General features: G+C 49.6%; 1 protein-coding gene across 1 annotated transcript in view; it reads left to right on the top strand.

Moving 5' to 3' along the window:
* UNC45B (unc-45 myosin chaperone B) overlaps window positions 1–19,576 on the top strand; it is a 27,936-nt gene extending 8,360 nt beyond the window's left edge. Inside the window, exons 7-19 of the mRNA XM_049636612.1 lie at window positions 900–1,070; window positions 3,683–3,854; window positions 6,541–6,841; window positions 7,732–7,826; window positions 7,996–8,143; window positions 8,825–8,965; window positions 10,140–10,267; window positions 11,144–11,210; window positions 12,189–12,302; window positions 12,661–12,776; window positions 13,658–13,775; window positions 16,021–16,176; window positions 19,179–19,576. Coding sequence (XP_049492569.1) covers window positions 900–1,070; window positions 3,683–3,854; window positions 6,541–6,841; window positions 7,732–7,826; window positions 7,996–8,143; window positions 8,825–8,965; window positions 10,140–10,267; window positions 11,144–11,210; window positions 12,189–12,302; window positions 12,661–12,776; window positions 13,658–13,775; window positions 16,021–16,176; window positions 19,179–19,439 — 1,988 coding nt within the window. The 3' untranslated portion in view covers window positions 19,440–19,576. The remainder of the gene's footprint in view (window positions 1–899; window positions 1,071–3,682; window positions 3,855–6,540; window positions 6,842–7,731; window positions 7,827–7,995; window positions 8,144–8,824; window positions 8,966–10,139; window positions 10,268–11,143; window positions 11,211–12,188; window positions 12,303–12,660; window positions 12,777–13,657; window positions 13,776–16,020; window positions 16,177–19,178) is intronic.
* The last annotated feature ends 3,927 nt before the right edge of the window (window positions 19,577–23,503 follow it).

The following is a 23,503-nucleotide window of genomic DNA, read 5'->3' as shown; positions in this document are numbered from 1 at the left end:
GCCTGCCTCACTGCCTGCCTTCCTCCCACCCTGCCTCCCTGTCTCCCTGCCTCCCTGCCTGCCTCACTGGCTGCCTCTTCCCTGCCTGCCTTCCTACCTCCCTGCCTCTCTGCCTGCCTCCCTCCCTGCCAGCCTTCCTCCCTCTCTGCCTCCCTGCCTCCCTGCCTCCCTCCCTGCCTGCCTTCCTCCCTTCCTGCCTGCCTTCCTCCCTTCCTCCCTCCCTGCCTCCCTGTCTCCCTGCCTCCCTGCTTTCCTGCCTGCCTCACTGCCTGCCTCCCTCCTTGCCTGCCTTCCTCCCTGCCTCTCTGCCTCCCTCCCTCCCTGCCTGCCTTCCTGCCTGTTTGGGATCCAACCTAGAATGAGAACAAAAATCCCTAAGATGCAGGGAAGTCAGACAGGGCAAAAGCAAGAAAAAGCATTTATCTTTTAATCCCCCAGCAGGTGGGGAAGACCTGGCATCCCTTCTGAGGCTTGAATGCAGGCTCCCAGCATGCCTGAATCTACAGGGAGTAAGATGTCTGTAAGGAGTATAAATTTCTTGTCTGGAAAACATTTTGTTAAATCAGTTTATAAAGAGCTACATGAAGTGTCCCTGGCTCTCTGCCAGTCATGCTTTGGAATAAAGAACTTTCTAAGAACCAGAGCTATTCAAGGATGGCATGGGCTGTTATAAAAGTCAGTGTGCACAGTGGCTGGAGGGCCACTGGGGGGTAATGTTTAGGGATTTGTCTCCTTTTTGGGGGGTGAGATGGGCAATTCTATACTCTCTTGGGAAATTCCAACATCCGGGATGCAGGGGATTCCATATTTCCAGAGTCCTTCTAGAAGCCTCTGCCATTCTTGGTCCTATAGACCTGAGATTCCCTACTCTCTATTTACCCCATCCTCTCCTTCCTTAGATACCAAGAAGGACCTAAAGCAGATAACCAACCACCTGCTTGACATGCTGGTCAGTAAGAAGGTGTCTGGCCAGGGCAGGGACCAGGCCATGAACCTGCTCAATAAGAACGTCCCCAGGAAGGACCTCGCCATTCACGACAACTCACGCACCATCTATGTGGTGGATAACGGTGAGGAGGTGGGAGGGTCTGGGGCTCGCTCCAGCCTTTCACGTGGGCACCAGAGTACCTGGCACTGAGCAGACGGCAGAAGAGGTGTGGCCCTTGTCTGGGAGAAGTCTTCAGTCCCAACTGAAAAACCAGGAAAAGGCGTTAGCAGTTAGAACCCACCAGCAGGCTGGTGGGGATACTGATCAAGACTGGGCTCTTAATTCGGGGCCCGAACACACCCAGACAATGTCCAAACACACCCAAAAACAGCTGGGCGGAGTTACCTGACAAGCGGGGGCAATGCCAAAAGCAAACAGGACCCCACCAACCATAGGATAATGTTCCTGAAGTCCCTTGGTTAGCAAAATACTTCACAGGCCTTCTGGAAGGGAGAATTGGCATCTACTATCCCATATATAGGTTCTAGCAGATGGCCATTATATGTGTCAGCTCCGGGGGGGTTACCCTTGTCCCAAGTCAACTTTAATTGTTCAGGAATCACACCCATGGCTTTATCATCTACTGTGATGAACTCCCACAGGTTGGATGACATATAGACCATCCTTTGATCTACAAGGTTCAAATTAGCTTTCACCGGCTTGAAACGTATCCTCTTGTGATATTGTGCTTCCTTGTTTGGTTTGCACAGATCTCAGCAAAGTGCACTTTAACAAATGACTCTAGTGCTTAAACCTTCTCCCTCAACACTTCCCCTCCCCTTCCCAGTTCTGGTCTTTTCTGCATCCATTACAAAGGGTGAACAGCAGACCTCTTTCTCTCAGCGAGAGGACCTACGTCCAACCACAAGCTAATGGGTAGGGCAGGTGGGAAGCAATATTTGTTATTCCAGGCACCAAAATAAGTAGCTCTTGGGTAAACAGAACATGGATGTACAAATCCTGTCACACTAGTGAAAAGATGCCTTGTTGAGGTTGTGTGTTGTACAAGCTGGTCTGGGAGACTTGCCTTGGGAACCATCAGGACATCCAGCCAAAAGTGAGCGTTTGGGTTCAGGGAAGGGCAATGATGGATGAGGAAGAGGTCCAGAGTATCCTAGAGGAAGAGGAATGAGATGCTCAAAGCATGTGTGGGAATGGAAGGGAAGCATGGGGGATGGGCATTGGGGAGGTGGTGGGAAGTGAAGCAGGTGCATTCACTGGCTCTCTTTGAGACCCGGGCTGGGAGTTTGGGTTGGTTCATCAACTGCTTCCCATGACTCCCCAGCCCTGCCAGTGCTTTTGTGCGGGTGGTAAAGTATGCAGGGCAGAAAACATACTGCTGACATTTTTTTTAAGTTTATTTATTTTGAGAGAGAGCGTGCATGCACACACACACAGGACAGAGAGAGAGAGAGAGAGAGAGAGAGAATCCCAAGCAGGCTCCACGCTCAGCACAAAGCCCAATCTGAGGCCTGATCTCACAACAGTGAGATCATGACCTGAGCTGAAATCCAGAGCCAGATGCTTAGCCAACTGAGCCACCCAGGTGCCCTTGAGCACTTTTAATTCCCTCCTAACATCCAGAGTTTCACGCCTCCCAGCATCTACCTCTTCCCACTTATCTGCACCAGCTAAGGTCTGACGAACTCCTAGCCACTCCCAAAACCTGGCTCCAAAGTCAAGCTTTCAGTTATCCCAGAGGCAGCACAACATAACTGTTAATATCGTGGGCATTGAAATCAGACATTGCTGGGAGAGTGCCGTTACAATGTCACTTGCCAGCTGCAAGTTGCTTTTGGGCAACTTAGTTGACTTCTCCATGCCTTGGTTTTCTGCTCTGAAAAATGGGAATTATGATTTCTAACCAGTAGTTTTTTGTTGGGATTAAATGGAGTAATGTGTATGAAGCTCTCGGCACATAGTAAGTGCTCAAAATAATTTACAACTCTTTGTTGGAGCAAATCACCCCATCTGCAGTGTTAACCACTCTGTCTTTATCACACCTGCTGTCCTCATTACACCTTACTATAATCTTTATGTGACTGTTCCTTATTGCGTTCTGAACTTTTTGAGAAGAGGATTGTGTCCTTTATTTCAGTATTCAGTGGCTAAAAATTGCCCGTTGATTTATCCACTTATTCATTCATTTATTCAACAAATACGCAATGATCGAATTAACCTGATGGGTAATAGGAAGTCACTGAAGATTCTTCCACAGAAGAGAGAAGAGATAGCGATCATAAATAGCAAATGTAGCATTTATTAAATAAATAAAAAATGTGTATTGAGTGATAATGATGTGTCTGGATTGGCCCCAAATGGTTACCATACATCACCTCACTGAGTCCTCAAACTCTCTGTGGTAGGTAGCAGTGTTCCCATTTTACAGAAACTGAGACCTGGGGAAGAGAGAATATCAAATAGTATTTGAGGAAGGTTATACCATCGAATGTTAACACTGGTACTCAGTCCTCTGAGATCAACTACCACAGTGGGAGGTGGATTGCTCACCTAGGGGCAGAGTTAGGTGTAGAGCCCGGGCCTCTTGGCCCCCTTTCAGTGCCCTTCACTCTGGATAAGCCATGTGCTGTGTAAAGGCAGGCTGGAGAGAAGGTGGCGTTAAGACGGTGAGAGGGTGTGTTTGTGAGGAGAAACCCAGCAGGAATCTGACACTTGCCATCATCTGCCCTGCAGGCCTGAGGAAGATCTTGAAGGTGGTGGGGCAGGTTCCAGATCTTCCATCCTGCCTGCCTCTGACTGACAACACCCGCATGCTGGCCTCTATCCTCATCAACAAGCTCTACGATGACCTGCGCTGTGACCCAGAGCGTGATCACTTCCGCAAGATCTGTGAGGAGTACATCACGTGAGTCTCCTGGATGTCCCGTGGGGTCGGGCTCTGTATTAGTTATCAATGGCTGTGTAACAAAACACCCCAAAATGGAGCAGCTTAAAATAACAGCAACTATTTATTATCTCACAGTTTGACAGCAGTTTGGGAGTGGGTAGGCTGGGTGGATCTGGCTGTGGGGCTCTCACGAACTTACAGTCACATGTCGTCCTGGGCTGCAGTCATCTGAAGGCTTGACTGAGGCTGGAAGATCTGCTTCCAAGGTGGTACACTCATATGGATGGCATGTTGGTGCCGCTTGTTGGCGGGAGGCCTCGGTTCCTCCCCGTGTGGACCTCCCCGTGTCATTACCACGTGGTAGCTGGTTTCCCCTAGAGTGAGTGATTCAAGAGAGCAAGGCCGAAGCGGCAATGTCTTCTATCATCTAGCTTCAGAAGTCACACACGATCACTTCCACCACATTCTATGCATGAGAAGCAAGTCATTAAGGATGGTCTACATTTAAGAGGGGGGGAATTTGGCTCTACCTTTTGCACAGAAGAGTGTCAAATATTTTGGGGCTTATTTTAAACCTACTACAAGCTCCTGTGGTTGAAGGAACAAATGTCCGCTTATCAAGGAGGGAGCGAGACCGGGCTCTGTCAGGTTTAAGCGCTGTGTGGCCTTGCAGAGACTAGACAGGAGCCTGGGACTCTCAACAGTGGAACTCTGGGTCTCCCCACTGTCACTCAACCATCATTGTGACTCAGATGCTCTCTCTGCGTCTCCGTTTCTTTTTTCTGTGTGCCCTCTCCCATTCCCTCCCACTGCTACGCGGTCTTTTAATCCTTTATTCCAATGATCCTCAGACTTGTAGATTATTCAGATTTCTGGGACCCTACTTGACTCAGTAGTCTGGGATGTGGCTCAGGAAGTTACATGTTTAAAAAGTATCCCAGGTGAGTCTTGGGAGAGTGGAGCCACTCTGCTTTTCCTTTCTCCCCTCCAGGGGTTGGCACAGTTTTCCTCTAAAGGGCTGGAGGAAATATTTTATATTTGCTGGGATGTGCAGCCCTCTAGTGTATACTTAAAAAAAAAAAAACCTTTAAAAATAAATAAATAAATAAATAAATAAATAAAAACCCTTTAAATCATGAAAACCATTCTTAGCCTCCCGGACTTGGCCAAGCAGCCAAGGTTTGCCAGCTCCTGCTCAATCCCGTCGCTTCACCTGACCCCCGAATGTTTCCCTGAAAGCTCTTCAGGGCTTCTCTGGTCTTTCTCTACCTCAGCTTCAGCTTTGGCAGCTAACTTCTTGAGTCTCTCATGAGGTCCCAAATTGAGTTCCAGTAACTGTCACCTAGCCAGACCTTGTGAGGGCAGAGGATTTTGAAGGAGGGCCCCTCCCAGCCATCCTGTGGAATGTTGCCTCTGCACAGGCCTGCCCCTGGACCAGCCACCAGCCCCTGGACCAGTCATGGAGGTTGGGTGAGTCTCTGAGGCGCCTGAAGAGACCTCCTCCCTCCCCCCAGCACAAAGGGTGTAATCCCTACCCTGCTCTGTCAGGGGCCGGGGTGAGTGGAACCAGCACAGAGGGCAGACCTGACTGATTGTGAAAGGCTCTGGCTTCCCTGGCGGAAGTGGAGACAGGAGGTACAGGATGCAGAATGTCAGAACCGGAGGGGCTCTTGGAGCTTCCAAAGCTGCCTTCTCTCCGACAGGGACTTGCTCAGGTCATCCAGCCTCGCAGAGGCAGATGTGAGACCAGAGCCCGGGTCTCCGACTCCTGCTTGATCTGAGGTTCTCCTGCCTAGTCCGGGTCGCCCTCTTTCTTTCATTCATAACAGCTGCATTTCCACTATGCCCGTCTGCCCTGATCCCTCCCATCAAACCAACCGTGGCAGATCACCAAAAGATCAGAGGACTTGTCATGAGTGACATCCCCATGCGGAGATTCTCCCACAGGGTAGATGGTAGTAGATTCCAAAAGCAAGGCAGAAGCCTCACCCACTGGGGGAAGGGACTGGGACCAGACGGGGGAGTCACCACCTCCGGCTACTGCGTGACTTGGTCACATCACAGAGTGATGCAGCGTGCCGGGCTCCACAGTAGGCCCTTTTGTGTTGTTGTGGCTGCTGTTCTGTCCCACTAGACGGCCCAGCTGCTGGGAAGCCTGTTGACTGACAGCTGTCACCCGCAACCTTTCCTTGGGACTTGCCTCAGCTGGGGACAGCCGCTTCACCCTTCCCAGGGTGGCCAGCATCCAATGACTTGTCCCTCCCCCCAACTAGAAACAGCCTGGGCGTGTGTCCCAGCTGTAGCACTCATTACAGGCGGAGGCTTTCTGGTGACTGAGTCGCAGCCTAGTGTGTCCCAATGCTCAGTCTTGCTTCCTTCCCTTCTCCCCCATGAGCTGATCCCAAGAACTCTCCCTAATAAACTTCTCACATGTCAATCCCCATCCCTCTGCGTGTGCTTCTTGGGGGACACAGCCCATGGCACGTCTGTTATATCACTTGTCCTCCTCATAACTCTGATAAGTAGTAAGACTACTACTGTCAGTTTATGGGTCAGGAAGCTGAGCTTCCGTGGATTGCCCAAGGTCACCTGGCACACGAGTGGTGGATCCGGGTTGTGAATTCAAGTCTGTCTGCCCCTCAGATCCCACACTCTTCCCACCCACCTTCAGCCAGTTCTCTTAACCACCTTCCCTCTATTTTAGGAGCAAGTTTGACCCCCAGGACATGGACAAGAACGTGATTGCCATTCAGACAGTGTCGGGGATCCTGCAAGGCCCCTTTGACCTGGGCAATCAGCTGCTGGGACTGAAAGGTGTGATGGAGATGATGGTAGCCCTGTGTGGCTCGGAGCGTGAGGTAGACCAGCTGGTGGCCGTGGAGGCCCTCATCCATGCCTCCACCAAGCTCAGCCGCGCCACCTTCATCATCACCAATGGCGTATCGCTGCTCAAAGAGATCTACAAGACCACCAAAAACGAGAAGATCAAGATCCGCACACTGGTGGTGAGTGTTGGTAGCAGGCTTCGTGCCGGGGCACCAGGGGCACCAAGATGAGTGAGGGGTGGCCCCATCCGTGAGAAGACCGTGCAGTAGGGGGCACTCAGCCCTATCCATGGGCCCCCGCAGAGCAGGGTGATAAGTAGGAGGCTGTGAGAATGGAGATTCAGGAAGGTGGGCACTGCTGTTTAACCCTGGGGACCTTTGCCTCCACGCTTTTCAACAACGCTGACACCGAGGAGCTTCTGTCCAACCGGTATTTTCAGAGCAAACTCTAAAAAGTCTGTTTCCTTAATCAGTTTCTAGGTGGCACAGATGACCGGCTTCACTTTTTCCAATTTCATTGAACAGAAAGTATTTTCGTGGGTCTTTTACTCTGCTTGTAAACAATTACAGTGAGGATCGGAGTCATTGATCTGTTTTGTGGTTGTTGTTTGTATCAGTTTTTAAAACAAGCTGGTTATAGCTTCTGCCACCATGAGTTTTCTCTTATGGAAGGCCTGTTTTCCCAATAAGAGTGCAGTTTCTCCCTGAGGAAATTCTGCACGTCTGAGTTTGTTACATACAAGGTCTGTCTGCCAATATCTTTCACCATTGCAGTTTCTGATAAGATTAGTATTGTCTTGTGCTCATTTTGCAAGACAACAGACACAGAGCCATCTGTGGGGTCAAAATGGTGGTGGAAAGGGGCAGAGTAAAAACTCCAGCTTTTGGGCATATCTGCCCTATCCTGGAAGCCTCAGGGAAGGCATCTTGGAAGAGGTGACCCCTGAGCTGAGGTTTGTAGTATGCACAGAGGTTTATCGAGGCAAAGAAAAAGGGGCAAAGGGACGAGTTTGAGCAAGGCCTTGTCCCCAAGTGTCTCTGATTCTACCAGTGTTTCCCTTCCTCCCCAGGGGCTCTGTAAGCTCGGCTCTGCAGGTGGTACAGACTATGGCCTCAGGCAGTTTGCTGAAGGGTCGACAGAGAAGCTGGCCAAACAGTGTCGCAAGTAAGGGGGTCCTATTTCCCTGGGCCCACCATCTCCTCTCTGGGGTGTGCTCTAGTGGGGCCACATTGTGAAACGCTCCTCACCTGCTACCCACTAACCTGAAATGGCTCCACCATCTTGACCGGAGCCATGGCACTCTTCCCCAGCGCTCTTCCTCCCCGATTTCCAGGTGGCTGTGCAACGCGTCCGTAGATACCCGGACGCGGCGATGGGCAGTGGAGGGCCTGGCCTACCTCACGCTGGATGCTGACGTGAAAGACGACTTTGTCCAGGACATCCCTGCCCTGCAGGCCATGTTTGAGCTGGCCAAGGCAAGTGTGGCCCTGACCTCTGGCCTCAGGAAAGGTCTACTGGATTCAGGCTCACAGGGTCCTCCCCTGAGCCTGGGAAATTGGACTCCTGTGTCTTTATCCTGGCCCTGCCCCTACTGCCCACGTAAACCAGATGAGTTATTTCCCTCTGTCTGGCCCTCATTTTACCCAACCATAAAATGGGCTCATGATTCTTTGTGGCTGCCAGGCAGTGGGAAGATGAATAAGAGGACGGTGAGGTCCTGAGGGACTGAGAGCAAGTGGCTAGCCCTTTCTGGGCCCCTCCCTCCTTCCCAGCACTGGGCCAATCCCTGGCTCTTTTCCACCACCAAAGGGAGGAGGAAGTTATCACCAGGGACAGACCAGAGGGGTCCAGCCCCCACCCCAACCCATGGCAAAGCGTGTTGGACTGGGCTTTTGAAAGAGGCACAGAGTACCAAAAGGGTGCCCATTTGTGCTCCCAGGGGTGCTGTTGCAGGTGCAGGAGAAATTTCTGCCCACCCTGCTTGAGTAGAGCTGGTTCCTCCTCCCTCTGTGCCGCCTGCTTGCCTCCAAGCTGGGCAGCACCAGCCATATTCCTCCCAAACCAACTCACCAACCAGGCCAGGGGACCGTCTTGGAAGCAGAGATTTGTTCTAAAGTTTCCTTTCTGCCTTTCCCCTCCTTCCCCTCACCCGGTAAATCCAGACCACAGACAAGACTATCCTGTATTCTGTGGCCACCACCCTGGTGAACTGCACCAACAGCTATGATGTCAAGGAGGTAATCCCCGAGCTGGTGCAGCTCGCCAAGTTCTCCAAGCAGCACGTGCCTGAGGAGCACCCTAAGGTGAGGATAGGGATGATGCTGGAGGGTCACCAGGCCAGCTGAGAGGTGGAACCGAAGGACAGTGATGTCTGGGTGCTGTGTGTATGTGCTTGGGAGGATTTGGCACAGGACACAAATAATTTGAAGATGATCATGGCAAATCTCTCCCATTAGATGACGCTCATTTCCCCCTTATTTAAAAAAATTTTTTTTAATGTTTATTTTTGAGAGAGAGAGACAGAGAGAGAGAGAGCGCGCATGCGCGAGCACGAGCGGGGGAGGAGCAGAGAGAGAGGGAGCCACAGAATCCGAAACAAACTCCAGGCTCTGAGCTGTCAGCACAGAGCCAGAAGCGGGGCTCGAAGTCACAAACCACGAGATCATGACCTGAGCCTAAGCCGAAGCTCAACCGACTGAGCCACCCAGGCACCCCTCCCCCTTACTTTTAATGTTCTATGGGGAGTGGGGAGTGAGGATCCAACCATTAGTCTGAAAAACCAAATGGAGCTACGATGAACATTTTGCAATTTATATTGCTGGTTTCATGAACATCAGACCGTATATTTCATGTTTCCAACAATTACAGAAATTTTGTTTCCTGGGATATCTGGCTTTGGGGATCTGGGTGTTAAGTAGAAATAATGAGACAGGGGAGAGAGGCCCGTCAGCGGTAGCCCAGACGTTACAAAATCTCCTTAGGGCCCTCCCCAGTGATTCCCTGCACTCAAGGGTATGCTTTGTACATGGTTTGAATATGAACGTATAGGTATTTCCAGCCAGTAAAAGATTTAGATTTTTGTAAATCTGTCAGCACAGAGCTCAATGTGGGGGTTGAACCCACAGGTCATGAGATCGTGACCAGGGCCGAAACCAAGAGTCGGACATTCAACTAAATGAGTCACTCAGGTGCCCCCTCCTTGCCTCCCTCTTATTGAGACCCTCATGATTATGCTGGGCCTACCCAGATAATCCAAGATTATCTCCCTGTCTCAAGATCCTTGATTTAATCACATCTGCAGAGTCCTTTTTGCCATGTAAGGTAATATTCACAGGTTCTGGGGATTCGGATGTGGACATCTTTGGAGGTCATTATTCAGCCTGCCATAAGCAGTCAGAAATGCACCACCTTTAGTTCCAATATAGATTGGCCTGGTGCCTGGGCTCTTTCCCCATTGCTACCCTTTTGTCTCCCCAGGACAAGAAGGACTTTATAGACATGCGTGTGAAGCGGCTTTTGAAGGCTGGTGTCACCTCTGCCCTGGCCTGCATGGTGAAAGCAGACAGTGCCATTCTCACCGACCAGACCAAAGAGCTGCTGGCCAGGTGGGGCGGCAGTGGGCAAGGGCTGGGGTCTGAGGGAGCTGGGGGTGAGAGGCTGGGCAGGGAGATAGAGATAACAGGGAAGTCAATGAGGGAATGAGCCCTTGGAGGGATCTGGAAAGGAGACGGAGGAGATTGACATTGAAGAGTGATGTGGCAGGGCAGGTGATCCCAGGTGGAGGTTTGCATCGGGAGGAAAGAGGTCACTATCCATCCTGGTTAACTGCCTCCCAGGCCCCGAGTGGGACCTGCTATTCCAAAGATGGGGAGGCAGACAGGCTCACAGGTACAATACGATGCATCGGGTGCCATGATGGGGCAAATACAAAGGGTTGGTTGGAGCACAAGCAGTGGCACCCACCAGCCAACTGGAGGGGAGGTGGGAGGGCAGCCAGGATAGGCCTCTTGGAGGATGTGGTAACTCAATGGAACCACGAGGTAAGAAAAGGAGCCACCTAAGTTCCAGGGAGGAAGAGTTCCAGGCAGAGGGGACGGAGGGAGAAGGAGTCAGTGAGATGAGATTCTCCTGCAGCATGTCTGGAGCATGGAGAGCACAGGAGGGAGCCATGCTAGTAGGACCAGAGAGGGGGATGAGGGTCAGATCACAGAGGTCCTGGGTTGCATCTGCACTGAAGAGTTTCTCCCGGTTGATGGGCAGCAGGGAGCCATTTGTTGCCTTCCCAAATAGGGATGAGGGCTCTTTGCTGCTCACTTGGCTTTACTTTCTCCCCAGCTCCTTACATCCACGGCAGTATCTTGCCAAGCTGCCTAATGATGGGGCAGGTGCAGTACTTTCCAGGGCTTCACTGGGTCTGACTGGCTGGCCTGCTGATGCCTGGGAAAGGTTCATATGATGTGTCCTTTATCCTTGCCCTACAGGGTATTCCTGGCGCTGTGTGATAACCCAAAAGACCGAGGAACCATTGTGGCTCAAGGTGGTGGCAAGGTAATTGGTGGGATAATGTTCTTGCCATCCTAAAAGATGATCCACTGGGGAGGAGCAACTGTGTGTGTGTGTGTGTGTGTGTGTGTGTGTGTGTGCATGCTCTTTGCCTGGTCCAAAAATAAAATATGCTTGCTCCAACCTAACCTCCTTGGAACACTGTCATTCAAGTATCTGTCCTATCTGTGCGGATGGTCCCAAATCAACTTCTGCCTGATCTTACGGTGTGTCATGGGATTTACTGTGGAATCCCATTCATGCTCCTTGCTATGGGAAGGAAGCAAGGTACAGATACACAGACCGTGGATGTTGCTGTAGAAGACTTGTCTTTGGGTCCTTGCTCATCCCCTTTTTAGCTGGATAACTTTGGGCAAATGACTGTCTCCCTGAGCCCCGGTTTCCTCATCTGTAAAATGGGAAGGGGGATCACACATTCACTCTGCAGAATGTCACAAGGATTACAGAAATACTCTTAAAGTATTGGTTCATAGTAGGTGCTCAGTAAGTGTCTGCCGTGATGATTAGGTTTGACTTAGTCAGGAAGTAAAAAGTCAGTGTGTCGATCTATTTATTTTTCCAAAAACAAACAGTATGGATGGGGAGTGTGGGGGAAGACACCAAAGTGTGCTGGGAGGTTTTCTGTGATGCTCAAGGGTTGTTTATGTTGTAGAGTCTTCCTGAACTCCTTTTTTTTTTTTTAAGTTTATTTATTTTGAGAGAAAGAGAGAGAGGGGCAGACAGAGAGGGAAAGAGAGAATCTCAGACAGCCTCTGCACTGTCAATGGGGCTTGATCTCATGAACCATGAGATCATGACCTGAGCCAAGACCAAGAGTCAGACACTTAACTGACTGAGCCACCCAGGCGCCCCTAGTTGTCCTGAACTCCTAATGGAATAGGCAGACAGCAGCTAGAGGAGGAGGATGGGGAGAGAGGTCTCTAGATGTTTGTGACCAAAGAGTGACCATGCCCTCTCTTGCAGGCACTGCTTCCCCTGGCTTTGGAGGGCACAGACGTGGGCAAGGTGAAGGCAGCCCATGCCCTGGCAAAGATCGCCGCCGTGTCCAATCCAGACATCGCCTTTCCGGGGGAGCGGGTGGGTGCTGGTGCCGGGGCAGCGGAGGGGTGGGGGAAGGGGGCATTGGGAGGAGTCTCCTTTGCTCCTAGGGCCCTTTGAACCCTACCCCAGGCCTGGGAGGGGGCATGGTGTTGTCACAGAGAGGACAATGAATTGGAGGTGCCTGGCTCTGCCTCTGACTAATGGAACTGTCCTCTTGGAAACTCAGTTATCTCATCTGCAAAGTAAGGAAAGTAATCCTGCCTCTCAGGGTCACTGCCTGAGTCAGACCGTGGGTGGGCAAGGAATTCGGAAATTCAGAAGCCCACCATCTATTGATGTTTGGGTCTGGGGGAATGCGGTCTCCACCCAATTCACTCCTTGACCCTCCACACAGGTGTATGAGGTGGTGCGGCCCCTCGTGAGTCTTCTGGACACACAGAGGGATGGGCTCCAGAACTACGAGGCTCTCCTGGGCCTCACCAATCTGTCTGGGCGAAGTGACAGACTCCGGTGAGTGGGGTGAGGAGAGAGCAGCGGGGAGAGATGTGCCCCTTGCAGGGTTTGGTGGAAATTTCATGTACACACCCTGTGTGCTTTCCTCTGAGGACAGGATCGAAGGCAATGGGTAGAAACAACAGTGGGAGGGTTTCGAGTTAGCACATAGTGAGTGTAGGAAGGCAAAGGATATTATTTCTTTCTGATGGAAGTAGTAAAAAAAAAGATATCCAGATGGATGGGTGGGGATAAAACAGATTCCTTCTTGGGAGCCAAGGAGACGGTGGAGAGCTTTGGGTTGAGATTCTTTCAGTTGGTTGCAAGTGACAGAAAACTCAACTCAGAATGGTTTAAGCACAGAGGGGATTTAAGGACTCATGTAAATGAAAAGCCTGGGGTGACCAGAAGCAGGTGCAGCTTGATACAAGGGTTACAAAGCTTCCCCACCTCCCCACTTTTTCTTTACCACTTTCCCTACTTTTCCCACGTTCCTACTTCTGTCCACTTCTGCCTGTGTTGTCTTAATTATCAAATGGGCTCTTCCCCTCGATTGTGATCACAAGGGTTGCTCCAGACCTCACATCTTCTGGGCTTCATAGCCAGCAGGAGAGAGAGAAAGACTCTCTCTTCTGCACCAATAATACAGAAGAATCTCCAGCCTGGTGACATGTTCACCCAAGACCCCATTGCTATGGCCAGGATGTTATGCTATCATTTAGCTTATGCCCTTTGGTGCTTCTCCTGGAGCTGGGGGTGGGATCGATGTTGTCCAAACCCTGATGAGGGCGTGGGAGGGAACCACCAGCAGGGTGGAGTGGCCCTTGGATGGCCCAAAACTCCAAATGCTCACTCCAGAGGACTCAGTCGCCTCCCTTCCTCCACCTCTCAAACCCTAGGCAGAAGATCTTTAAGGAGAAGGCCTTGCCAGACATCGAGAATTACATGTTTGAGAATCACGACCAGCTGAGGCAGGCGGCCACTGAATGCATGTGCAACATGGTATTGAACAAGGAGGTGAGGCGGGCTCAGGATGGGAATGGGGCAGGTGAACCCAGGAACCCCTGAATCTCTCCCAGATTGCAGTCCTCTTCCCTGTAGGGACTCTGATTGGAATATATGAACCAAGGAGACAAAGAAAAACACACAAAGTAGTATTATTCCTAGCTGGGGCTTTGACCCCACAGTTTGGGCCAGCCAAGGTGGAAGGTACCATTTCCCTAAGTTATTTATGTCAGAATAACCTCATAACAGAGAAGAATATAAGACCAGGGTCTTTTAGAGATCAAAAGAGGCTAGACCACTTACATTTATTGAAGCTCCACATATATAAAAATATGAGAGAAAACACAGTTGTACAAACAACTTTAGAATATTTTAAATGTTAACAGTTTAATGAACTATTGCTGTTTCTATGGGAATTGCAATGCACTATAACTGTGTTCTTCACAGAGTAATTACAGGATTTATAAAAATAAAATGAATTCAGAACATGCTAATGGCTTCATGGTCCAGTAATGGAGACCAGTTATAACCATATGGTAAATGAATGCCTTCTTTCCAACCTGCCAGAGTACTGCTATGCCTGTAGGGATAACCTCATCAGAGGTAACAGTAGGGCCAAAGTCTGAGGCCCTTCATGAACATGAGGGCCAGGCCATGCGTGAGACCCCTCTGTTTTCCCTTGATTCTTAACTCAGGTCTTGGATCTTCCCACTGGTATACTAGGAAAACCCAACCCACGAAAGCCTGTTGAAGTAAAAAATAAATTTTTAAAAAGCTAAACGGGGGGGCGCCTGGGTGGCTCAGTTGGTTAAGCGTCTGACTTCGGCTCAGGTCATGATCTCGCAGTCTGTGAGTTCAAGCCCCATGTCGGGCTCTGTGCTGACAGCTCAGAGCTTGGAGCCTGTTTCAGATTCTGTGTCTCCCTCTCTCTCTGACCCTCCCCCATTCATGCTCTGTCTCTCTCTGTCTCAAAAATAAATAAATGTTAAAAAAAATTTTAAAAGCTAAACAGGATCCACCAGGGAGCTGGCCTAAGGCTGGCCTGGAGGGCTGGCAGCCATGTGGGAGAAAAGAGTGTATCCAAAGAAAGTCGGGGGAGGAAGAGTGGGGGAGAAGGAATAGGCTTCCCCTGGGAACATCAGCTGCTGTGACACCCCAAAATCAAAATATACAGTGGTCCCACCAAGAGAGAAATTCATTTCTCACTCACCTCATTTCTTGCTTACATTTGGATCTGCTGGCTTGCTTCTAAGCAATGACTTGGGATCCAGGCTTCTTCAACCATTGAGAACTAGCCCCCCAGCTGAAAAAGAACTGTTTCCCTCTCTGGCACTCTGGGAGTGGTCTCCATTTGAACAGGGAGTGAGCCTCTGGGAAAGGCACCTATGGTACTCCGCCATGGTGGCCTGAAGTGACACGTATCACTTCCTCTCACATTCCATCACGAGCACTGGCTTATGGCCACATCGGTGGGGAATATAGCGGCTTCCAATCACCACTGTGCCCCATGAGAGGGGACTGCAGTGACTATCTCTGCCATACTCTCGCCTCTGAGGACCTCTGCCCCAGCTTCAGTGAGATGCGGGTCATAACCTGGGCAGCTGTGACTGACCTTAGACCCCTTTCAGAGCTCCACCTCTAGGAAACCTGACCCGACAAAATGCCCTTAAATTTGACCAACTAGATTTTACTGTGGAGCAGACGGTGGGGGGGGGGGGGTGGCAGTGAGCTCTGAGACATGTCAGGGCCCTGAGCCCCAGGAGGCTCTTCTGGCTTTAGGGCCCTTGGGAAGCTCATCCTTCACCCATTGAATGGTACAGCAGCTCTTGCTCTGTCCCCTGCTCTTGCCAAGCCCCTGTACCTTCCGGGACTGCAAAGCCATTTTATGGCAGACCCCGAAGGCCCGTCTGTTGTGGGAGAAACATTCCAGGCTTCCCCAAAGGGAAGTGAAACACGACTCTTTGGGCAACACCTACCATCCAGGAGCCTGTGCCCTTTCCCCTGATGTGGATAGCCAAGTGCAAACAGAGATGGCGGCAGTCTCTTTAACCTTTTAGCTGGAGGAGTTTATAGCCCCTTTCTCCAGTTAATCAGAGAAGACTTCCTGGGGGAGGTGGCATGGGTGAGCTGCTCAAAGGAAAGCTCCAAAGGATCTTAGGTCAGAGAACACGGCTTCCAATGCCTCTTTCCCTCTTCACGCTGGCAGGTGGGGGCGTTTTTTCTTTTTTTCTCTGAGCCCTGTACCTGCCTCCCACAGGTACAGGAGAGGTTCCTGGCCGATGGGAATGACCGGCTGAAGCTGGTGGTGCTGCTCTGCGGAGAGGACGATGAGAAGGTGCAGAACGCGGCCGCAGGGGCGCTGGCCATGCTGACAGCAGCACATAAGAAACTGTGCCTCAAGATGACCCAAGTGGTGAGAGCGGGCCCTGGGGGTGGAAAGGGGACTGCCTTGCGTGGTCCTCTATGGGGAGGCCGGCCTCTGTGGTAACACTTCCCAGGCCCCTGGGTACCCGTTCCTACAACCTAAGAAGGGGTGTCTATACCATCTGGCCCCCTACCTCCACGGCTGGGACTCCCAGGTGTGCTAACTCAGGTCCCTCCCACTGTACCTTCACCCACTGCCTTTGGTGGTGCTTACAGCTCATTAGTTCAGAATGATGACGAGGATGGCCACAACACTAACTACTGTGGGGGAGCCCCCGAGCTCCCCGAGAGGAGCATGGATGTGGTTGGGGTGCCACAGGGAGCTGGTGGTTGGGCAAAGAGATGGCAGATTCTCTCACGTGAACGCGGTGATCAGATCCTTCGGTGGGACTGTGGCCATCTCAGCAAAGTGGTATAAACGCAGCTGCGGACCCGGCCACGCAAGGTGCAGATGGCTTTAGCCCACCAAACAACCTAGTTTGTAGGTATCATCTCCACTGAAGGCAAAAACTGTAAACATCTTGGTTCAAATGTACTCAAGTCTGCTTTAAAGGAAGGCTCTTTTAGACAGTTTGTGGTGGTGGTGGTGGTGGTGGTGGTGTGTGTGTGTGTGTGTGTGTTCCACAGGCGCTTATGCTGCCTGGCACCAGGGAAGGGTCTCTCAGCTGGATGGAGCTCATCCTGGTTGGTCCTTGGGCTTTAGCATTTCCCCGTAAGGCAAGTTTCTCAGAACTGAGAGGTGTGTGAATCACCTGGAGGGCTGGTGAAAACACTTTCCCTAGGTATTCTGCATCAGTAGATGAGAGGTGGGGTGCCTCCAGCCTGAGGACCTCACTTTGAAACCGCTGCCCTGAGGTGGCCTCTGCTGAAGTCACTGGTCACACAACATCTGTCCCACAGGGTGCTCTGCGACTCGCCCGCTTACCGTGCTGCAGACACTCCTCTAAATGTTTACATCGATTAAGTTGTTCCATCCTTCCAACAGCCCTGTGTGGTGGATATGGTTATTATTATCCCCATTTACCAGTGAGGAACACTGAGTGCAGAAAAGTAACCCACTCAAGATCACATCGCCGGGTAGTTGGGAAGGAATTGGAATCCTTCAAGATTGCTGACCCTCTCCTGGCCACTTCTTCCTTCCGAAATCTTGGCTTCATTTCTGTGCCCGGGGAGCACTGGCACTGGACCTGTTATCAGTTACCCATCAGCATTCAACCTTCCCCCTGAACTCTACCGCAGCTAGCTGAATTTTCCTTTCCTTTCCTTGTGGTGCGCTCGGTGCAGAGTTTACCAAAATCTGCTTAGAAGCCGAAGAGCCAATAATTAGTCTGTCCTTTCCCCCTGTGCCTGTCTCCCCATCTGTGAGTGGTGCCTGTGGGAAGCTGCCCCCGTTGACAAACGGAGGGTGAGGTAATAAGTATACAAGGAAGCAAAGGGGAAATGCTTGGACTACTGAATAAAATCATAATCCCCATCCACGCCTCCTTGTTGAGCACTTTACTGTGCTCCGGCCACCATGCTAAGCAATTTCTTGCACCATATCACTGCATCAGAACAATGTGAAGAAGTAGGTGTATTAGATGACAGAGGGGCTCTCGAGACTTGGAGAGGTTCAGAACTTACCTAAGGTCACATTTGGTTAAGTGGTTGAGCTGGGACCTGAACATTGATCTCTCTGACTCCAAGACCCATACCAATAAGTCTCCTACTCTGCTGCTCATGTGTGTCTGTTGAATGTTGTAAAGTCAAGCCTCCTGGTTCTATGCTTAGCTCCAACTCTGTCTTCTGGGCCGATCAGAATGGTCTGGAGTCCTGTCTTCCCCACGCACAGTAGTTGGGTTGCTTCACAACCGGGAATGGAGGAGAGAGAGAGATGAGGGATGGTGGAGTGCAAGCCCAGGGCATGCCTGGTGGTCATATCTCTAAGGGCACTGGGTTAGCAAGGGGTGCCTGGGTGGCTCAGTGGGTTAAGCATCCAACTTCAGCTCAGGTCATGATCTCACAGTTCATGGGTTCAAACCCTGCGTTGGGCTTTGTGCTGACGGCTCAGAGCCTGGAGCTTGTTTCGGATTCTTGCGTCTCCCTCTCTCTCTGCGCCTCCCCTGCTCACTCTCTCCTTCAAAAATAAATAAACATATATAAAAAAAGAAAATATTGCATTCTTAGCAACTATAAGAATATTTGTGGTAAGTTATGCATTGCTCTGAAAAAATTAAAAAGCCTATGTAAGGACCTGGTTCATGCAAATATGAGCCAGAGGAGAAAAGCAGACAAAAACCAAAATTTATGCCTGGGTGGCCCAGTCAGGTGAGCGTCCAACTTCAGCTCAGGTCATGATCTCACAGCTCGTGAGTTCGAGCCCCACGTCGGGCTCTGTGCTGACAGCAGAGCCTGCTTCGGATTCTGTGTCTCCCTCTCTCTCTGCCCCTAACCCACTCACATTCTGTTTCTGCCTCTCTCAAAAATAAATAAACATTAAAAAAAAAAATAAGGGCACCTGGGTTGGCAAGAAGCAGTCATTGCCCATGTGCTCAAGGCTAGAATTCTCCTTTCTGAACACTCTCCATCCCCATTCTAATTAGGCATGCAGTGGGCCTGTCCCTTTGCTTCTCAGATGGTTAAGAAAATAAATGAATGGGTGGATGTTCATTCTCTACTATTCCCAGATGTGTGACCATAGCTAAGTTACTTCCACTTCCTAGACCTCAGTTCCCCCACTTATAAAATGAAGTGGATTGGACTATGTCAAGTTCCTTTTAGTTTTCTAATTCTTGCCCTGGCTCTGGTAAGGAGATGGGCATCAGCCAGCTAGTCCCAAGGGGCTCAGATAGGCATAAACTGAGTCCCAACAGATAACCAGACATGTGCTTGTCCTTTCAGAGCCCAGAATCTGGGCCTTACCAGCGCCTTCGGTTTATCTTGTCCCGAATATCCAGTCTCTGTGCCTCCACTGATTCCTCCAATCCTTCTTTATCCACAACTCCCCTCCAGACAACTCAGTGGTTGGAGATCCTCCAGCGGCTTTGCCTGCACGACCGGCTGTCAGTCCAACACCGGGGCCTGGTCATTGCCTACAACCTGCTGGCAGCAGATGCTGAGCTGGCCAAGAAGCTGGTGGAGAGTGAACTTCTGGAGATCCTGACTGTAGTGGGCAAACAAGAGCCAGACGAGAAGAGGGCAGAAGTGGTTCAGACAGCCCGGGAATGTCTCATCAAGTGCATGGATTATGGCTTCATTAAACCAGTGTCTTAGACAGGGGCCCACAGGGCTGCTAGGGCTGGTTCTGTACTATGAAGAGTCCTAAGCTGAGAACTCCTGGGGTGTCAGTTCAGCTAGGGATCATAGCAGTGACAATGAAGTCTCCATATAAAAGAAAAGACTTGACTGTTTCTTGAGTTGTCAATCTTCCTCTTTTCCCTAGGAAAGTATGGATGTTTCACTGGCTGTCTTGCTCCCTGTCTTTTACATCTGTCATGTTCCAAAAATTCCTAGAATGATTTTCATCAGTGATTGGGAAGACAAGTTGGATAATTCTTTCTGTACCCATTCCCAAAGCCAGGATAATGGGCTGAATTCTTTGCCTTTTGGAAAATGGATTGTGTGGTAAGGTAGGACCTAATGGGTGTGTGAATATAAAGGTTTAGTGCTGATCTATCTGGAAGTTGAGCTGTGCTGGTTTTCATAGCCTGTCTCGCATATGTTTGAGTAAGACTGCCTAGAATTGCATGTTTTAGCTGCAGTGCCCAGCCCCATGCCCAGTCCCATCACTCAGCTGTGATGGAAATACAGTTTATGTTCAACAGCCTGATATGCATTTTTGCAATTTGCTTGGGAAAACCATCCCAGCAAGATGGGCATAATGAGTACAAATAAGATAAACTCAGAGTACTTTAAGAAAAGAAAGTTGATTGGCTCGTATAGCTTGTTTATCTAGGAAAAGTTTGACATTGCTAGATCCAGGGTTTAAATGTTCTCACCAACATTACTTTCTGTGTGGGTATCTTTCTCTCTCTCTCATACTCCCCCCCCCACCTATATCTTGGCTTTGATTTCCTCTGGGTTGACCTTATTTTCTGGCAGGCTCTCTCCATGTGGTAGGAAAGATATTCCCAGAAGCTCCAGACTTACATAGCTATTATAGTTCCTAATTATGGGAGAGAAGAGAGAGGATCATTCTCAATGACCCAGCAAAACTCCCAGGGATGACTCTAATATGTCTAGCGTGCATCACATTTCCATTTATCGCATTAACAGAATAGAGAAGAAAAATGATATGGTTATCTGAATAGATGCAGGAAAACATTTGATAAAATTAAACAATTTGTGATAAAAGTTTTCAATAAACTAAAAGTAGGAGACTTCCTTAATCGGACAAAGATCACAGAAACTCTACAGCCAGTGTCCTAGCTCATGATCTCCCTGAGATGAATGAGACAATACTTGCTATTACCAATTTTATTCAACCTTGTGCTGGAGGTTTTAACTAGGGCGATAAAGCAAGAAAGGGAAATAAAAAGCATAAAGATTGAACAATCAAGAAATACAACTTTCAACTTATTCATACAGCAGGATTATACATGAATGCAATCTGAAAATATCTACAGGTAAGCTTTTAGAAATAATAAGTGAATTTAGATACAAGGTCAATTTAAAAAGTCAATTGTGTTTCTGAATACCTGTACCAAGCAATGAGAAAATTGACATTTAAAAGACAGTGCAATTTATAATAACATAAAACACATCATGGGGCTCCCGGTTGGCTCAGTCAGTTAAGCATCCGACTTCGGCTGAGCTCATGATCTCACCATTTGTGGGTTCGAGCCCTGCATCAGACTCTGTGCTGACAGCTCAGAGCCTGGAGCCTGCTTCAGATTCTGTCTCTCTCTCTCTCTCTCTCTCTCTCTCTGCCCCTCCCCCACTCATGCTCTGTTCCTCTCTCTCAAAAATAAATAAACATTAAAAAAAACAACATATCAGATGCCTAGGAATGAATCATGGGAAAGATTTTGAAGGACTCTGTGCAGAAAACTTTAAAGTATTATTGAGAGAAAAAATGAAAGTCAACCTATGAGAGATATTACCATGATCATGGATTAGATGACTCAACATTATAGAGATGCAAATTCTCCCCAAATATATATATTCTGTGAAATACCAATCAAAGTTTGAGTCTTTTGGGGAATAGGGACTGATAAATTGTTTTAAAAATATATATACTTACACACACACACACACACAGAGTCAAGAATAGTAATGATTATCTTGAAGAAGAATAAAGTTGGAGCCAACTACTTGAACAGTTACTTCATAAAAGAGGCCAATACATATATAGAACGATGCTCAATCTTACCAGACATCAGGCAAATGGAAAATAAAATTATGAGAAACCACAGTAGACACATCACAATGGCTAATATTTAAAACACTGACAGAGACACCTGACTAGCTCAATCAGAAGAGCATGCAACTCTTGATTTCTAGGTTGTGGGTTCAAGTCCCACCTTGGGTGTAGAAATTAAATAAATAAATAAACAAACTTTTAAAAAATGTGCAACAACAACCACCACCGGCAAAATCAAGTGCCGGTGAAACTGTGGAGTAACTGGAACTCTTATCCGTTGTGGGTGGGCATGCAAATTGCTACAGCCACTTAGGAAAATGGCATTTGACAGTATCCTCTAAAAGCACAAGCACAGTCAGCATCTCCTAAGTACGCAGCCAACAGAAATATGTGCACCAAGAAAACATGTATAGCCATGAGATAACACTTTTCATCATAGCCCCCTAAGTGTAAGTAACCCCAATGTCCATAGAAAATGGATACATTGGCATACACCAATGCACACCAATGTAAGTGCAAACTTACAAAATGTAAGTGCACTTACAAAAGTGCAAAGAACAAACTATTGCTGCCTACAATGTGATGGTAACTGACATAATACTCAGTGAAAGAAGCTGGACCTACCAGAGTATACTGTATAGGGCATAATATGGGTTCAGAACCAGGCAAAACTAGCCTACGATCTTAAAAAGTCAATTTAGTGTTTACTTGTAGGGAGAAAGGAGTGGCTAGTGGGGGGGTGTGTGGCACAGAGAGTCTCTGGGTGTGTCCTAGGTCTGGGTGGGTGTGTCCCAGGTCTGGGTAGGTTCGCTTTCATCAACCTTATTTTTTGTGCATTTTTCTGTATAACGCTGTGTTTTTAAAGACTTTTAAAAAAGTGAATAATGTATTTCTGTTAGAGTGTGAGGATTACATAAAATAATGGATCCAAAGCACCTGGTTCTTTGTATATGAGTAGTCAGTATTAATTAATTAATTCCCTTCCTTTAGTCTGTTTGATAGTCCCTGCTCCTTATGGGCCAGTTGGAGTGTGATACCAGGATGAGCTCCCTCATTCGTGGATCTCTACTTCCACAGGTCACTTGCGGGGAATGGGGACATGGTTCCCATTTGCAAATCCTCCCAAGGAGTGGCGGCCATCTGTCCCCAGTGTGTTTAGGAAACGTAAGGGTTCTGGTCAGGAAAGCGGGCGGTGGTGAAATGGAGAAAGTTCTGTACACCGAGGTTCCGAGGCAGATTGGCCCGAGGGCGCCTGTGAGAGCAGCAGCTGGAGCCAGGATTGGATTAAACCGCCCAGGAACCCCCACTATGTGTGTAGTCCGCAGGACACGCGGGTTCAATCATCTCTCCACGCGGCTTGCTCTGCAGCCCCTCGTCTTCTTGGGCATGTTGGAGTCCCGGCAGGGCGCGTGGCGCGGAACCTGGAACCACGCTAGTGCCCAGAGAATACGAGCTCGACTTTGTTTTCCCTGAACCCCAACACCAGCGCCTTTCACCATCTATAGCCAAATCCTAGCTCTCTGCCTTTGACTCGTATGCTTTAAGAATGTCAGCAATACGACAAAAAGGGGAAGGGTGTGCGTTTGCAGAATCAGAGGCGTGATTTCCTACCTCCTTCTCCCCCACGTCGCCCACACTCACTCCCTTCCCCTGGCAGAGGACAGGGCGCACACATCTGGGCAAGTCAAATAGGAACCCACCTGCTGGAAGCATCCTCTGGGGGTGGGGGCGCAGGAGCCGGAGCGGGGAGGCCACTCGGGTCCACCCGCCATAGCCACCTGTTGTCCTTCCAGGCGCGGATGCCCGGATCGGGCAGATGCTGTTGTAGCTCGGTGCCCCCACCTCCGTGCCACCCTAGCCCGGCGGCGTGCCCCAGGAATACAAGGAGCGTACACAGGCGGGGGGAGGCTGGAGCACGCTGGTGCCTCCTCGGAGACGCCTACGCGGTGGGAGGCGAGGGGGTAGGGAGGTTCTT

Source organism: Panthera uncia, chromosome E1, assembly GCF_023721935.1.
Source record: "Panthera uncia isolate 11264 chromosome E1, Puncia_PCG_1.0, whole genome shotgun sequence".
Classification (NCBI taxonomy): domain Eukaryota; kingdom Metazoa; phylum Chordata; class Mammalia; order Carnivora; family Felidae; genus Panthera; species Panthera uncia.
Note: the sequence above shows the minus strand (reverse complement) of the source record. Positions and strands in the feature narration are given on the sequence as shown.